This window comes from Talpa europaea (assembly GCF_964194135.1).
Source record: "Talpa europaea genome assembly, chromosome: 3".
NCBI lineage: Eukaryota > Metazoa > Chordata > Mammalia > Eulipotyphla > Talpidae > Talpa > Talpa europaea.
The window spans coordinates 147,594,144-147,611,204 of NC_140069.1; the positions used below are offsets into that span (position 1 = coordinate 147,594,144).

At 52.1% G+C, this 17,061-nt stretch overlaps 1 protein-coding gene across 1 annotated transcript; it reads left to right on the forward strand.

Moving 5' to 3' along the window:
- Positions 1–6,156: 6,156 nt before the first annotated feature.
- On the forward strand, positions 6,157–14,653 carry ZNF212 (zinc finger protein 212; the record flags this gene model as incomplete). The annotated part of the gene is given in 7 exon segments (XM_084229220.1): positions 6,157–6,178; positions 6,181–6,259; positions 6,261–6,303; positions 11,126–11,515; positions 11,644–11,770; positions 12,684–12,773; positions 13,794–14,653. Coding segments are annotated over 7 exon segments (1,611 nt in total).
- Between the last annotated feature and the right edge of the window lie 2,408 nt (positions 14,654–17,061).

Here is a 17,061-nt window from a genome sequence, read left to right on the forward strand (position 1 = left end):
CAGACCCCTTTCTGCCATGCAAAGGGAATTCTTGAAATTAAATAAAAGCTGACCAGATTGCAGTCTGCATGTTCACAAGGCCGAGGACTCCAGCACGGCTTCCTGCAGTAAGGCCTCGGCCAGCTGGGGCCCACCGGCGGGAGCTCCCCGGGCTGCGTGTGGAAGGAGGCGGATCTTGACGCGCTGAGATAAGCGTAGACAAGCTCAGTAGAGGCTTGTTCAGGCAGAAAGGGACCGACTCCGGTGTCTTGGTTGGCAGGGAGGGGGTATCGTGCTTTCCAAAGTGTCCAGAGAGCACTGGTTTGATCATCTAAATCATGGGGAATCAGTTGGATGTGGGGCTGTTAAGAGGATGGGGAAGGAGGAGAGATCACCGCTGAGCCTTGGAGTGGAGACACTGGCCAGGTGCATCACCCCGTTTGCTGAGTCCCAAAGAGGGTCAGTGACCGTGAGTCGGGCTCCTGCGTCCGAGTTGGGCTGCTCTGCTCCCCACGTGCTCCTCAGCCACACCCAGTCAGCCCAGCCTCCAGCACCCCAGAGAGCCCGAGCGTAAAGGCTACTCCAGGGCTGGGCAAGGGTGGCCCGTCCCAGCAGCCTGGGGCCCTGTGGGGCCTGCGGTCCCCTCACCAGAGCCGAACAGGGTCCTGCGTTTGGGGATAGATTTTTATTTCCCTTCTGAGAATGTGTTAATTAAAATGAAATCATTAAATTAAAATGAATGCATGCAGCAAAAATTCAAATAGTGAAAAAAAAAGACAAATAGGAAAAAAAAGTCCAGACTCCCTGTCGAGAAGCATCCACCGCGGAAGAGCCTCCTTCCCAGCCTGGGGTGCCCTCCCCTCCCTGGCGGTTGGTTTCTTCCTCATACCAATCCCAGAGCACGGGCTTCTGGGGCTTTCTGTCCCCGTCCGCTGCAGGCAGGGTTCTGCAGAGCCCGCTGTTGTGCAGAGCTGAGATCCTGGGGCTCCACCACCCGCGCCCGCTCAGGCCTGGTCCCTTCCTTTTGCCAGCGTGTGTGTCTATACAGGAGAGGCAGGTGGTTGGGGGGACAGGCACGAGGCTGAGGGTGATGGGCCCAGACCTCACCCCGTGGCTAGTGAGCACTCCCCGTTAGGGGATGGCAAGGCCTGGAGCCTGCCCTCTGCGAGCCTGAAATGGAATGGGCAGGTGTGAGGCAAAACCACTAAGACCCCGGGCCGACTGAGCTGGCAGACTTGGAAGCACACACCTGTTCTCCCCTAAGGTTCGTCACAAGGATATCAGAACATTCCAGAGAGGTCTTTTTGGTCAATAAATTGCCTTTTCTGTGGTCAGTGCGTGTCTAGGATGGCGGTGCAGGGGGTAGGCCTGGGGGACAGACCTGCGGGAAGAGGGACCTGCTGTCCCAGGTGCTGGTGACCTAAGAGGAGTGGGGGTCACGGTGTCAAGTGTCAGTGAGTGGGCTGGGTCAGAGGAGGGGGCAGGAACCCTGTAGGGTGGGGATGAGACCTGGCGGGGAGGCTCTGGTCTGGCCAGAGGCAGAGGGCACCGAGGCAAGGGGCATCCCAGCCAGGCCGGCTGTGAGGCCATGACTGTTCCAGAGACAGGCTGTCAGCCAGCCCAGGGTGCCCGGGGCCTTGTGGGAGCAGAGAGCGCGCGGAAGCAGAGAGCGCACCGCTCCGACGGAGGGCAGTGAGGAGAAAGACGACATCTTGAGAAAGCACATTGGAGCCACTGAAAGTAGAAGCGCAGGTGAAGTTTTACCGGTGAGGATTTGGGCGCCATAAATGCCTCAGATCTGAGACCAGAATATTAGGTGTTGGGAGGAGGGGAAAGGGAGACTTCACGCCAAGATGAAGCAGCCTGTGTCTCTTGTGGTGTCTTCCATTCGATGGCTATTGTTGGGAAAACACGTAACAGAGCAGCGGGGCCGGGGCGCTGGGGTGGTTTGGGGAGGCCAGGGTGGACTTGCCACCTGCCACTGGCTCCCGAGGGAGTCGTCCTGGAGGTTCTCTAACCAGTAGAGAGTCCCGTGTATGTCTCCCACCCCTTCCAGGTTCCCGTGGGTCCCCTCCAGAGTCTGAGATGCTACACTGTGCCATGAAGGTTAAGAACCTGGACAAACCTCTGACATTTTTTTTTTTAAAAGATTTTATTTATGTGGTGTAGGCTAGAGGTGCGGGGGTGAGAAGAATCACCAGAGACAGAGTGGGGAGACCTACTGAAATACACTGCTAAGGGAGCAGCGGGGAGACAGGAGAGGTCTGCTGTGCCATGTGGGTCAGCTCCCTGGCAGGGGATCGAACTCAGGCCAGAGGGGTGGTGATAGCTTGATAATGCTGAGAACCCCTGTGCCACCAGGGAGGCCCCAAACCTCTCTAGACATATTAAGTCCTTATTATCCCTCAGCACAGTCATTGCTACGGGTTTCCTTTTTCCTGCTGTAAAGGCTTACCTTCGAGAAGCAGGGGACATCCTGCGTCCAGTTTTGGAGGCAAATGCTGGTTACCTCATTACGGCCATGCCTCCATTCCCATGGGGGCTGTATCTAGGATCCAAGCCAGCGGCCCCTGCCCCACCTCACAAGGATTTGGGGTGAGTTCAGGCTCGTTTTCCTAGTTGACTCAGGCTTTCTGGGTCATGCACTGATTGCTGCCTTTGTGCCGCCCTAACCCAGACTGCAGCGCTCCCTGCCTCCTCTTTGTTTGACTTCCTAGATAAGAGGCTTATGTGAAGTGGACTTTCGTATTTGGGAGGGTACAGAGAGGGTCTCATTTCAGCATGGTGCAGCAACTCACCCAGCTTAGACCTAAAATAGTCACCAACTCTTCTTAAAAGACCTTGAAGCCTTCTCGCCTTTAGGGGTTTCTCAGAATTCACCCTCTTCCTTTCTCTGTCTTGTATCTTCCCTATTCTAGGGGGTAACTCACCCCCCCCAATTTCTGAGGCCCCTTTCCTCCTCCATCCCAGGATACCCAGGGAAGTCTGCAAATCCTAATCTACTATGGAGAGCAATTAGTTTTACCTTTGCTCCCTTCTGCCTTCCAAACCATGCCCCGGGGCTATTTTTCTACATTTGAGGTGGACTGTAAAACCCTTGCGAAACTAAACACTGTTCTTTTCCCCACAGAAATTTTAACCAATGAATTTTTTAGTAGATTTTACATGAATACATTCAAAATTCAAAATGGGTGAAAGGATGATGAGGAGAGAATCTTGCCAACCAGTTCCCTTACCTTCAGGAAACTGGCTGCCCTGGAGAAAGAAGTTTCTGGAAGGACCCTGGAATCGTTCAAAAGAACAGCGGACCAACCAATCCTGGGCAGAGATAAAAATGTCTCTCATCTTTGTGCCTTTCTCTGCATTAGGATCGTTTTTTGTTTTTGTTTTTGTTTTTAAGATTTTAATTTATGTATGCGTACAGGAACTGGGGTACAGGCCAGAGGTGTGGTGAATCCTCTGGTGAGGATTCACCAGAGACAGAGTGGGGAGCAGAACAGGCAGACTGACTGAAATACCCTGCTGAGGGGAGCAGCAGGGAGACAGGAGAGGTCTGCTGTGCCATGTGGTGTGGGTAACTCCCTGGCCAGGGATGGAACTCGTGCTGCAGCGGCTGCCCACAGCTTCACAGGCTGCGTCTTAACCCCTTACGCCACCAGGTATCATTCTTTCAAACCAACTTATTCCAAAATATAGTGAGGGAAGACTAGAGAGGAACTCAACCTCAGCTCCTGTTAGAGAGCCCCACCTGCTAGTGGGGCTGGGGTGCCGCGGGGCTATGGTGGGGCTGGCTGGCTTCAGGGGCGCACCCTTCAAATCACCGAGGTCAGGGAGCAGGATGACTCCGTCCGGACCTCAATTCCCGAAGGGGAGGGGAGAGCACCAGGGACTCTGACAGCCGGCAGTACCCAGCCCGCACGGTGGGGGGCTTCTCACTGACCTGCAAACCAGGTAGGAGGCGCTCCCGGGGGGTATTCACCCCGAGAAGGAACTCGGGAGACGTGGCCGCTGCCAGCTCTCCCAGAGGCTCGCAGCGTCGGCAGGTGAGCGGAACAGAAAGTGGATTAAAACTGTGGTGTGGAAACTTTCTTGAGTAAAATCTGGGCATGCATCTTCGTGGGTGTATATGTTAATGTTTATGCTTAAATCAGACACACAGTGGAGAAGCTAAAGGATAAGGTGGATACTTTAAAGCACTATTTTAAACATAATTTATATATTTCGTGGTTCAAAGAGTACTTTTTCCTGTCTTTTAAAAATGGTGGTGCGGGGAGATGATGCCCAGGATCACTTTCAGCTCTGCCCTCGGGCTCATGGTCTGTACATGGCGAGCTGATGGGATGCAGGACTGAGAATAATTTTTTTGATTCCTCTAGTACCTTCCCCATCAGTGGGGACCATTGTGAACCTCACCTAAAATTTGACTTCAAGGTGTGTGTCAAGATCTGTGTTTCACTGGGGAAGGACACATGGGTGGCTTCCAAGAAACACAATAAAGTGACCTTTATCTTGGTGTTGTGTTTCAAGTGATTCAAGGCTTGGACCTTGTGAGGCCAAACCAGCACAAGAAGTTACCTGTAATCAGTGCTCACCGGCCGCCAGAACTTCAGCTCCGCAGTGCTGTATACACACAACTTATTTTATCCTATCAACACCCAAGGAGGTGGCATTGGTCATCTGGGTGGGCAGGCCTCAAGCCAAGTGCGCCTAAGCCACAGCACTTAGTGTGTGAAGGAGCCAGGATGCAAAGAATAAAAATGATCGTGAGCATTTCTGAGCCCCCTCACCTGTGATCAACGTGGTTCTAAGCCCTTAAACGAACACACTTAATCCACTCAGTAACTCGACGACATGTACGCCACTATTATTCTGCAATAACCACAAGACACACGAATGCTGAGAAGTTCATGACTTGCCTGAGGTCCACATCTAGGGAGTGGCTGGGGCCCTGGGTGGTCTCACTTGCCATCCCACATTCTAAATCACGGTGCCTCACTATCTCCCCAGCCCCCAAGACTGCAAGCTGGCACCCAGCGCTGCCTCCCTTGCAGGCTGGAAAATTGATCTAAAACTCCTTCCCGAGCTCCAGTCTGAGAATCAGGGAGGCGGAAAGCCTGTGACTCTCAGACACTGGTGGAGAAGCAGGACTAGCTGCTTAATAATTTCCAGGGGTGGACAGGACACTTGCACCAACCTGGCCCTCGTGCTGTCCTGTCTCCCTGTCATCAGAAGGTTGCCTGGGAAACACAGACAGGAGGGAGTGACAGGTCTGTACCTGCCCAGCCCCTGGGCTCTGCTCTTGCTTCCTCTACCTTTACTCACTCCCTCCTACTTCCCCATCTGGGCAGGAGACCCTGAAGGAAACCCCCTCTTCTCAAACGGTGAGTGAGCTAGGCCAAGTGCTTATAATGTGGATTGTGTGACTGTTGCCTTGGGGAACATGTGTGCGTCAGGGATAGGGTGGCATTTGTATGTGGAGTGACCTTTAGTGTTTCACTTCTCAGTGGCTCTGGGGTGTGTGTATGTGGTGTGTGTGAATATGGGGTGTATATGTCAATGATTTCTACTTACCCCAGAGTGTTCTTTTGTACAAAAAAAAAATCTTTCAATAAATGTATCGTTTTTGTGCACACACACACACAAAGAATAGAGGGAGTGAATTCTATAATCGATCTGTTTAATGACCTCTCTCTTCTATGTCCTGTTAGATCAGTCTCTACAATTGTTATACTTTTTAAAAATGATTTATTTATTTATGCATACAAGAGCTGGGGTTCAGGCCAGAGGTGGGGGGGGTGAGAGGATTCACCAGAGACAGAGTGGGGAACAGAACAGGCAAATTGACCAAAGTCCACTGCTGAGGGGAGCAGCGGGTGAGCCAGGAGAGGTCTGCTGCGCCATGTGGGTTGCTCCCTGGCCGGCAGGGGATCGAACCCGTGCTGCAGAGGCTGCGGATTGCTTCATAGTGCGGTGCTTAACTCCTTGCGCCACCAGGGAGACCCCTACACATTTTTTAATCCCTTACCGCACCCACAGGGTTGCTGGGCCTGGGGAACACACACAACAGGCGGTGGGTCCGCGGCTGCTGTTCCCCCTCCGGCCGCGCGGGGGCGCGATGGGAGGCCCGCGCGGCGGGGACGGGCGCTGCGCCGCTCTCGCAGCCGGCCCGCTCCCAGAATGCACCTTGTGTCAACACGGCGCCGGGGGGGCTTCGAGGAGGGGCCGCGGGCGTCCTGGGGCCTGGGTCGCGGGGTCGGGGGGCTGTGAGGTGGGGCCCGGGGAGAGGGGCGACGGGCAGCCATGGCGGAGTCGGCGCCTGCTCGGGTAAGCAGCCTCGGGCGCCTTCGGCCGGCGGGGCCCGGGCCGGGGCGGGGCTGCGGGGTCCGGACGCCGGCCGGGCTGGGGGTCCCGGGGCTGCGGCCGGCGGGGGGGACCCCGCCCTGCCCCGCGGCCCGCGCGGCTCCGCCGGGAAACTTCCCCGAGGCTTGTTTTGTGATCTTGGATTTGCGACCGTCCAAGCGCCCTCTCCGTTGCGCAGAGACCCCGACTCCAGGCTGGGAAGGTCGCCCCGCTTGGAAACCCGGGGGCCCCGGCCTGCGGGCGAGGTCGCCAGACGCGGCGGGGACCCCAGCACGACCAGCTCCCTGACTGGCGGGTGCCTTCTGCCGCCTCCTTCTGCCCGTCTCCTGCTGCGGGCTTCGGGGCTGGGGTGTAACCGCGGGCTGAAGTCGGACGTCTTGCTCTTCTCGGGGTCGGGTGTGTTTTCACGGTGCAGTCGGGGGGTTCTTGTGAAGCCGTTCGGTCTCTGCCCCCAGTTCTCCCATCCTCGTTCAGGGACTCCCGAGGTGCAGATCTTGGCGTGGGGGAGAGCCTGGGTAAGGAGTCAGGAGACTGGCTATTTCAGCTGGAACTCAGCTCGCAGCTCTCCAGCTGAGTGGTTTTAGGCAACTGTTTCACCACTCCGCGCCTCCGTTTCCTTCGCTGCAAACTCACTGTGTTGCATTAGATGCTGCATGGTCTAAGGTTCCTTCCAGCTCAGACAGCCTTACCGTATTCCGGAGTCAAGGTATTAGTCGAGGTTGCTCATGCAGGAGGATTTGCTCTGGAAAGGGGAGGTGAACTTTGGTTGGTTTTTAATGCAGCATTTTTAAAAATAAATTTTATTTTTATATTCCCCATACAATTGCACCCCCCTTATTTTGACCCCAATCCCTCCCCTCCCCGCCCCTCACCCCCCATAGAGTGTCTCTGGTTCATAGTTTTTTGTTGATTTTGATTTTCACTTTCTTATAGTTATTCATTTTCCTGGTCCCTTATTTAAGTTTTCTAGATTCCTGCTATGAGTGAGACCATCCGGTATTTTTCTTTTTCTTTCTGGCTTATTTCGCTGAGCATGATCCCTTCCAGCGCCATGTTGCTGCAAATTGCATGTGTTTATCTTTTTTGAATGCTGAGTAATATTCCATGGTGTATATGGACCACATCTTCTTGATCCAGTCATCTATTTTTGGGCATTTGGGTTGTTTCCAAAGCTTAGCTCTTGTAAACAGTGCTTTTAATGCAGCATTTCTGGGCCTGGAAACACTTTCAGTACCATGTGAGAGCCTTGTGAGAATTGAGGGCTAAGGAGATGTGAGGTGAAAACTTGGTTGTGAGCAGGGTGTATTATATTTGGTTCTTTTAGAAAGTAGGATGTGGAAAGAACTAAGAGGGGAAGAATTGGAAGACTGCAGAACACATGTTTGCTCTCAGGGAAGTTGCAGTTGATTTGTGAAGACAAGGCTCAAATGTGTACAATACTTAACCTCATCTGACTGACTCCCTTAAGCTAAGCTGATCCAGCCAAAGACTTGGGTTTTCCTCAAGTCCAAGTGTGTGTGTGGGAGGCAGGGGTGGGGATGTACAAGTCACTGACTAGTCAGCGCTCAGCTACCTACATGTCATCAACAGACTTTGTTAGAGGAAGTCTTAAAAGTCCTCCAGAGGCCCAAGCTATAGTTTAACTAACTTGGTGATCTGTCATTAGATTATCCTTGAGTAAGTTTCTGCTCTCTGTCTCTTCAGATGAGATCCAAACCTCTCAATTCAAGGTATGGCTGAAGAGGTGCTCTTATAAAAACAACTAAATATTCTGGCAGAAAACACAAATATATTTATAATGTATATTAGTAAAGAATACGTAGAACCCCAAACCTAAGTGAAAGAACTCTTGAGAGATAAATGAGTTCAAATAATTCTCAGATAAAATTCCAAGAGAATTGAATGCATAATAAGAAAAATTACCAAACAAGCAATGAAAAGCTATGAGGAAAAGTCAGAAGAAATAATGGACAGAAAATTGTTGTCTTCAGAGGTTTTAGATACTGAAATTTCAGAAGAGAAACCTATTGGAATTCCAGAAGTGAAACACACAATCCGTACTTTATTATTTTTTAAATTTATTTATACAAGCACTGGGTACAGTCAGAAGCACGGGAGGGCGAGTGAATTCACCAGAGCCAGAGCAGGGAGCAGAACAGGCAGACTGACGAAGTACACTGCTGAGGGGAGCAGCAGGCGAGACAGGAGAGGTCTGCGCGCCATGTGGGACCCTCACCGGCAGTCTGGGATCAAACTGGCGCGCAGAGGCTGCGGGCAGCCTCGCAGCCCAGCGCTCAACGGCTGCGCCACCAGGGGAGGCCCACAATCTGTACTTTAGACCATATCTGATGAATATTTAATGACTGGGGATAAGGTATGACTGCTACATATGTTCATACATAGAAGCCCAGTGGATCCCAAACATGATAAATTAAAAGAAATCTGTGTTGACACAAAATAGTGAATTGCCATCAGATGAACTACCATAAGACTGATGGAGTCCAGTTTCTCAACAGCAAGAATGGAAACTAGACAATAAAATGATATCATTAATTTACTGAAAGAAAATAGCTGTGCTGCCAGATTCTTATACTCAGCAAAAATAACTTTCAAAAACAGGGTAAATAAAAATACTTCCAGACATATTAAAACTGAGTTTGCTGCCAATACATTAGCATTAAAGGAAATTCTGAAGGATATACCTTAGGTAAGAGGAAAATTATTCCATATGGGAAATCTAAAAATGTAAAGAATTTTTATGAAAATGGGTATTTCTAAACACATACTGACTGAATAAAATAGTTGTAATCTCTTGAGTTAAAAATAGCAGAATTGAATTACATGGCAGCATTAATGTAAAAGCTTAAGGAAAGATGATCAGAATTCAGGTGTTTTTTAAGGTATTTAAAAGTATGGTTTCTGTAATTCCTCGGGTAATTTTTGAAAGACTAGAACTTGGCTATATAATTTAAAAATTAAACAGGGATATAATACAATAAAAATATCTAAAAGAAGACAAGAAAAAGGAAGATGGAGCTAATAGCACCAAAAAGCTAAAGAATAAATAAATAAACGTAGATCAACACCTGCAATAAACATAAATGGGTTAAATACTTTAGTTAAAAGGTAAAGAATGTCAGGGTAGGGAAAAATGCAGCTATGTGGTTTAGTAGTTGTTGGCTGTAAAAGACTGAGAAAATATGTACCAGGGCTAATATGAATCAAAAGAAAATTGGCTTAGCTGTGTTAATATTGCTAGAAATGGACACCTGCTACTACATTTATAATGGTAAAAGATTCATTTACTAACTTGATAGTACATTTCTAATCTTATATACACCTAATTACAAAGAACTTTCTGAGATAATGGGAATATTCTGCTCTGTGCTATTCAGTATAGTAATGCCTAGTCAATATGTCTAGGCACTTGAGCACTTGAAACTATCTAGAAAGACTGAGAAATTGAAATTTCAATTTGCGGGCATTTGAATTGCTTTCATCATGATAGGTATTCACAGCAGAGAGAAGGAGGAACTTGGTTAACTAGTTTTCAGTTTTTTTACTATGTGGAAGGGTTGAGATTAAGTCCTCTGTTCAGCTCTCCACCCACCTTCCTTGTCTGACAAGCAGCAGAGAGCCAGGAAGGAAGAGACTCGGAGCACTGGAGACTGAAGCACGGAGCATGTGATGAAACGACTTTGTTCAGGAGCCTGACGCTTTCTTTCGTTTGTATTTATCTTTCGTGTTAGGCTTTTCCTTGGGTCTTTAGTTGGGGGGGTATTTACGTTTTGGGCCCATATACTACATAATGAACCAACTGAGTTGAGTAACGAGTAGCTCAAGGCCAAACTCAAGCGTTCACTGCTGTGCAGGTCACTCCATTTTGCCCCTTTTCTCCAGACCATGACCCTTGACCCCACAGTTCTTCCAGAGATACGTCCTCCTAGTGTCTCGGTCTCAGTGTCCTGCCCAGAGAAGTGACCTTGAGTAAAGTGCACGCCCACCTAACAGAAGAGGAAACTGGGGGATGGTGGTGCTGGGGGACTGAGAGGGACAGGCAGTAGGACAGTGGGGCTGCAGAGCCGCTCTGGGGAAGACTTGTCGTGTGTTGCATTTATTACTTTTGAGCTTTGGCCACAGTGACTTTTCTGCCGTCAGGGGCACCGTAAAGTGAGGTGCGTAAGGGAAGTGTCGGTTCATGCCGTCAGCCTCGCTCTCAGCCAGAATGCGAGGGTGTGAGTGAGCCCTGCAGGCCCTCCCCAAGGGCTTTGTCTTTATTGAAGTAGAGGAGGAAAGGTTTCCAGCAGGGGTGACACTCTCGGCTAAGTCCAGGGAGAAGTGGGGGCCGGAGTACACGTCATTTACATCACTGTCACAGTCCCACGTGTCACACAGCAAGAAACTGGCTTGAATATGTGACACAGGAAAGTCTTACTGAGTGTGCTGATTGTGAAACACAGGTGACAGAACGTCATGTATGATATGGTTTCAGTTTTGCTTGAAAAGAAATAAAAGATGAGAAGAGCTTATGGGAACTATACCAGAATTCGAACAGCTTATTTCCAGGTGGTGCTATTTTACATCATTTTTTCTTTTTCTACTTTTCAGCACTTCCTTATTACTGTGTCTCATTTGTTGTATCCGAATACGAAATATCAGGCATTTTTCTTAAAAAAAGGAAAGTGAAAACTGGGTGCCTCTAAACCCTTCTGGACCCTTGTCTTTTTTTCTTTACTCGCTGTTTGGAAGGGATGCTGGCTGACTGACGCCCTGTCTGATATTCTAGCACAGGAGGAAACGCCGCGCCACCCCCCTGACTTCTTCCACGCTGCCCTCACAAGCAACAGAGAAAAGTCCCTATTTCCAGACCACAGAGATCTCCCTCTGGACCGTGGTGGCCGCCGTTCAGGCCGTGGAGAAGAAGATGGAGGCCCAGGCCGCCCGGCTGCAGAGCCTGGAGGGGCGGACGGGCACGGCCGAGAAGAAGCTGGCCGACTGCGAGAAGACGGCCGTGGAGTTCGGGAACCAGCTGGAGGGCAAGTGGGCCGTGCTGGGGACGCTGCTGCAGGAGTACGGGCTGCTGCAGCGCCGGCTGGAGAACATGGAGAACCTGTTAAGGAATGGAAACTTCTGGGTCCTGCGGCTGCCGCCCGGCAGCAAAGAAGAGGCCCCCAAGGTAGGAGGATTAGAGTGGACAAGACAGGGGGCATCCGCCTGATTGTGCTTTATCGTGGAAGAGTAAACTGCTGGCTTTTCCGTCACGGCTGTGACTAGAGGCTGTCTGTGTGACGTTTGTGATTTCAGGTGTCCAGGTCACTGGAAGACGATGGAGTCTGTTTTTCAGAGCGGGAATGGGAGAATCTGGAGGACTGGCAGAAGGAGCTGTACAGAAATGTTATGGAAAGCAACTACGAGACGCTGGTGTCTCTGAGTAAGTGGCGGCCCTCCCTAGACCCCTCCCCCAGACACCCGCACTCCCGGCCAGGCTGAGCGGGAGCCTGGACCGCACCTGGATTGTAGTTGGCTGCAGGGCCTCTTGGCCTGGGCGGGTGAGGACCGCGAGTCCTCTGGCCCTCAGTTTATGACCACTCGGAAAGGGCTCGATGCTGTGCGGTTCTATTTCTTCTCTGTTCTCTTGGTCATACTTACTGGTGGGTAACATGCTGTCATATGCACGGAATGCGGCTCGGGTCCTCGTGCTGGTTTTACTACTTCAGACCATTTGACAAGAAATCCTTTGTGACCTGTGGGCAGCATCAGCTACCAAAAAGTTTTTCTTGGTGCTCTGCTGGCATTGTGCCTGCTCACTGTGTTGGCCAGAAGAGCTGCTTCATAGACCCACATCTCTGTATGCAGAATAGAAGCTGTCAGGTACCAAACACATTTTGTTTGGTTAACAGAATCTTTTAAAACATAGGTCTGTGGGGGAGCGTCAGGAAGGCGGTGGGGCGGGAAGTAGCATGTGGGTCAGAGGGCGACTCTGTGACCTTGGCGGCTTGCAAGTTCTTCTAGTCAGTTTCCTTGTCTGTCCCCATGAAGAACTGAAGCGGGGGGTGACATTAGATACCCTGAAAGGAAACAGCACATGACACCAGTACATGGAGAGGTGTACTTTTGGGGAGAAGGGTGCTGGGCCCAGTGCCTAGGCTGCGGTGAAGGGCCTCTGGGCAGCAGCCAGCTGAATAGATGGTTCAAGCTGACCTAATTTTCTAATGGTCTCAAGCCGCTGGGGCGAAGGGACGACAACTGTAGCCTTTGAATCTTTGAAGCTCCTGACACTGGTCACCTTGTTCCTCCACAAACGGCCAGTGCACGTGAGCTCACACTTGGCTGTTTCTACCCAGAGGTCCTCGGCCAGCCAGAAGGAGAAGCGGAGTTGGGTACAGAGATGCTGGGTGATTTGGAAGAGGAAGGTACTGGTGATATCCACCCAGGTGAGTGCTCCAGGATATTCCACCTCCCTCCTTGCTCCCTGAAGCCTGTAGTGAACCTTCCCATGCTAAGCTACCAAACACTGATGATTCGTGTCCTCACCGGGCCTTACGGCTCCCAGATCCTGTGTGGTTGGTGTGAGTGCTCCTATTACACGCCCTGACTCCCTCCCCTGCAGTGTCCGCAGATTCATGACCGTCACGTCCTCCTTGATGCCCCAGAGCAGCATGGCTGGCCTTTAGTCAGAACCGCTTGAGGCTGAGACTAGGGTCGGTCTGCTCTTCAGGAGTGAAGCTGACCGAGTAGGGGGAGGGCATTTGTAAGCCAGGTAATTTGGGGAGATTATGTAGGATATCCGGAGCTCGATGGATGAAGTTTCTTTTTTTCTTTTCTTTCTTTTTTTTTTTTTTTAAAAGATTATTTATGCATAAAAGAGCAGAGGTACAGGCTAGAGATGCAGGGGGTGAGAGGATCCACCAGAGACAGAACGGGGAACAGAACAGGCAGACTGAAATGCACTGCTGAGGGGAGCAGCGGGTGAGACAGGAGGTCTGCTGCACCAGGTGGGTTTCTCCCTGGCTGGCCAGGGATGGAACTTGTGCTGCAGAGGCTGCGGATTGCTTCATAGTGCGGTGCTTAATCCCTTGTGCCACCAGGGAAACCTGGATGGATGAAGTTTCAAGCCTATAGGTTTTCTTTTTTGTTTTTTAATCATTCAAATTTATTACTTTTAACACTTAAATTAGTACAGTTGTTAAGAGAGTATTTTTCACAGGGACTAAATACAGTTTTGTGGAGAACTATATTGGTAACATCGCTCTGTAAAAACAGTACATTCAGATTCCCACCAACATGGCTCTTCCCAAGCATGGTTTAGTTTGTCAGGTCTTGGAACCTGGTCGGTCTCATTCCCTCCAAATGTCCTAATCCCCTCCTTGATTTGAGCCCGACTCCCAGATGTTCGTTGGCTGGCAGGAAGCTGAGGGGACACGCTGTGATCTGTCGGTCTTCTCTTGGCACAGAAGGGGTTATGATCAAACAGGAGCTGCAGTACGTGCAGGAAGGCTCCGCGGACCTTCCTGGAGAGTACTCGGGCGCTGCTGAGGAGCAGGCTTTCCTGAGCCCTGAGCAGGCCGAGCTGTGGGACGGGCAGGGCAGCTCCATCCTCCTGGAATCAGATCCCAGGGACACGAATCCAGAGGAGCCTGCTGAGGGCAGTAGAGACTCTCACAGTGGTGGAACTATGGGCAGCGCCCCCAAGCAGACAACTGCTCGGCAGGTCCAACTGGGTCGGGAACGTGGGCCAGGCCTGAAACTGAAAAGGGACACTTCCGGCCCCTATGAATGCTCGCAGTGTGAGATCAGCTTCCGCTCCAAGCAGCTGCTGGCCACACATCTGCGGACCCACTCGGGGTGGGAGTCTTACCCCGCCTCTGAGTCTGAGGAGAGCCTGAGACCCCGGCCACGGCTTAAGCCTCAGTCCAAGAAAGCAAAGCTGCATCAGTGCGACGTGTGCCTGCGGAGCTTCAGCTGCAGGCTGAGCCTGGTCACCCACCAGCGCTGCCACCTGCAGGAGGGGCCGAGCGCTGGCCACCGGGTCCAGGAGCGCTTCTCGCCCAACAGCCTGGTCGCCCTGCCTGGCCACATCCCTTGGAGGAAAAGCCGGAGCTCCCTCATCTGTGGCTACTGTGGCAAGAGCTTCAGCCACCCGTCCGACCTGGTGCGGCACCAGCGCATCCACACGGGCGAGCGGCCCTACAGCTGCCCCGAGTGCGAGAAGAGCTTTGTGCAGAAGCAGCACCTGCTGCAGCACCAGAAGATCCACCAGCGGGAGCGGGGTGGGGCGGCCCCCGGGCCCGGAAGGCCCAATGGCTTGCTTTAAGGGTGCCAGCCCCTTGCCCGTTGGGGGGGCGGAGGGGGCTGGCTTTGGTCCCCCTAAAGAAACCCAGGGCAGAGTCAAGGGCTGACTTCTTCCTGAGGGGAGTCACTTTGCTCTGCCTTTTCTCCACCCAGCAGCACCAGGCTTAGCCCGGAGGCAGGCCTGAAGCCACGGGAGCACGCGTCCAGGGCCAGGCCTGCCCCAGCCGTCTTTTCCCTGCTGTCTCTTTGCACCTTCAGCTCTCGGGCATCCCGTCTTGCTGAGCCCCATGGGCTGGGTGGCTCTCTGATCCGCAGGGGCGGGGGGCAGGTTCCAGGCCCTCTTGCAGCATTGCAGGTCTTCCTGGGGGGCAGAGTTGGGCCAAAGGAGTGGGCAGAGTTCTGGGAGGCATATTCCTCCATTTCTTCTTTTGTAGTCTCTTTGTTAATAACAAGTAGAAGAAATAATGTAAGTGAACTGCTTACCTGCTCTGAGGAACTTTTTTGGTTAGATTTTAGTTGATTAAAAAAATACACAGTCTGACACTTGTTTTCTAAGCTTCCAGAGTTGCAGAAGTTGTTCCTAACATGAGGACTGGGCTCCCCTCTAGGAGGGGTCACTTATGGGGCTCTTTTAGCCCACCACACTGATAGGCCAGAGGGCAGGGACAGAGTGCAGGCTCCCTCTCCTGGGGGTCCTTGGTGCTCCGGTGGGGCTAACCGAATCCAAAGGCGGGAGAGGGGGAGGGGAGCAGGAGAGACCCCAGGGCCCCTGCTGCGGAAGACACTGTAAAGGAGCTGAGAGAGGCACTGCCTCAGGGAGTCGGGTTTCTCCCCACAGCCCTCCTTCGGGTGGGCCTCAGCGCTCCCATGGAAGCGGGTTCACGGTGTGCCCGTGGCTGTTTGAGCTTGTTCCTCACATAGGTTGTCTCCTTGATGGTTGAGATGACTTGTTCTCCACCTTGGTGGAGGTGGTGGGATTGAGGTGGTGGGGATTGAGGTGGTGGGGACAGAGTGGACCGCTGCTGTCCCAGGAGTGTTGAAGGCCTGTCCCCACTGTTTTTGGGGAGCCACGAGTGGGCTCCTGGGCATTTGGGAGTGCCCCTGTGATGATTTGCTGTTGCCTAGAATAAAACGCTACTAACAAAAAAAAAAAAAAAAATAGTGCTCCTGTCAGTGGTTTTTCTCTGAATGCCCTTCTGGGGCCCACGTCGGGGAGTGGGCACAACCTGGGCCTTGCCTCGCCAGGCCTGACGGGACAGGGTGTGTGTGCGGACACCAGGGACACAGCTGTGGCGAGGGCTACAAACCCTGTGAGGTCAGCTGGGGAAGGTGGGAGGTCGAGGTAGCAGGTAAATAGGGCAGGCACATGGGGAGTCCTGGGGAGCAGGATCATGGCTTGGACACGTGCAGCCATGGTGGCGGGTCTGCAGCGCTGCGTGGAGAGTCGGGAGGGAATGTCGTCTATGAACACGCCGCTCACGGGAGTGAGAAATGCACGTACACAAAACGTAAGAATGCACAGAAAAGCATAGGTTTCACACGTAGACATTACAGTTGTCCACCGAGGGAGGGAGTGGGATGTGAGGGTAAAAAGGAACAAATTAAATAAATAAATAAAAATAAGCTTGGTTGCTGTGAAGCATGGACTGTCATGTTCTAGAAGCAACGTGGAGGGGAGTTGGCCCGCGGCAGCACCACAGGAGGTGCTCAGCTGCCATGTTTGGTGTGGCTTTTCGGTGTCCTCCTTGGCCTCCTCCCAGCCCCAGGCTTTTGCACTTTGCACATAGTGGGTATTCGGAATGGGGAGCCCAGTGTTTGCATTTGGGAAGGCTTTGTGGGGTTTGTTGCACTGTCTCCTACTAAGACTTCCCCTCCTGAGGCCTTCATAATTAAGCGAGGGTTTGCTTCCTAATGCAGATTACCTGCCTGGATCAGAGAGTGAGGGGGCCACAGGAGTCCCGTGTCTGAGCTGCCCCATCCTGTGGCCCGTGTGGGGGTGGGCCCACCAGCACACCACTCTCCTGAGCCCACTTGGAGTGACGCCAGGGCTTTAGCGGCCCGGCTGTTTGGAGTGACGAGCAGGATTGGAGCCAGTGCTGGAAATCTAGTGCTGTCAGGTCACACAGAAGATTTTAGGCCCTAGAGATCTGATCCCTCCCCCCTCCCCCCAAAGAAAGCAAACTCACAGCAGATGACGAATAAGGATGCAGGGGATTTTTACTTAGAACTACGCCTGATCTGACTCCAAACTGGTATGCTCAGAAATCGTGTTATGGTGTCAGGTTTGGGGATTTTTCTCTCCCCCATACATTTATAAAATCAGCAGGGGGATGGGAGGCAGCCGAGGGAGCCCGCGAGCAAGGCCATGGCGCTCAGTGTGGCCACGAGGCTGGTGGGAGCAGAGTCACCTGAGAGATACTAGAACAGCAA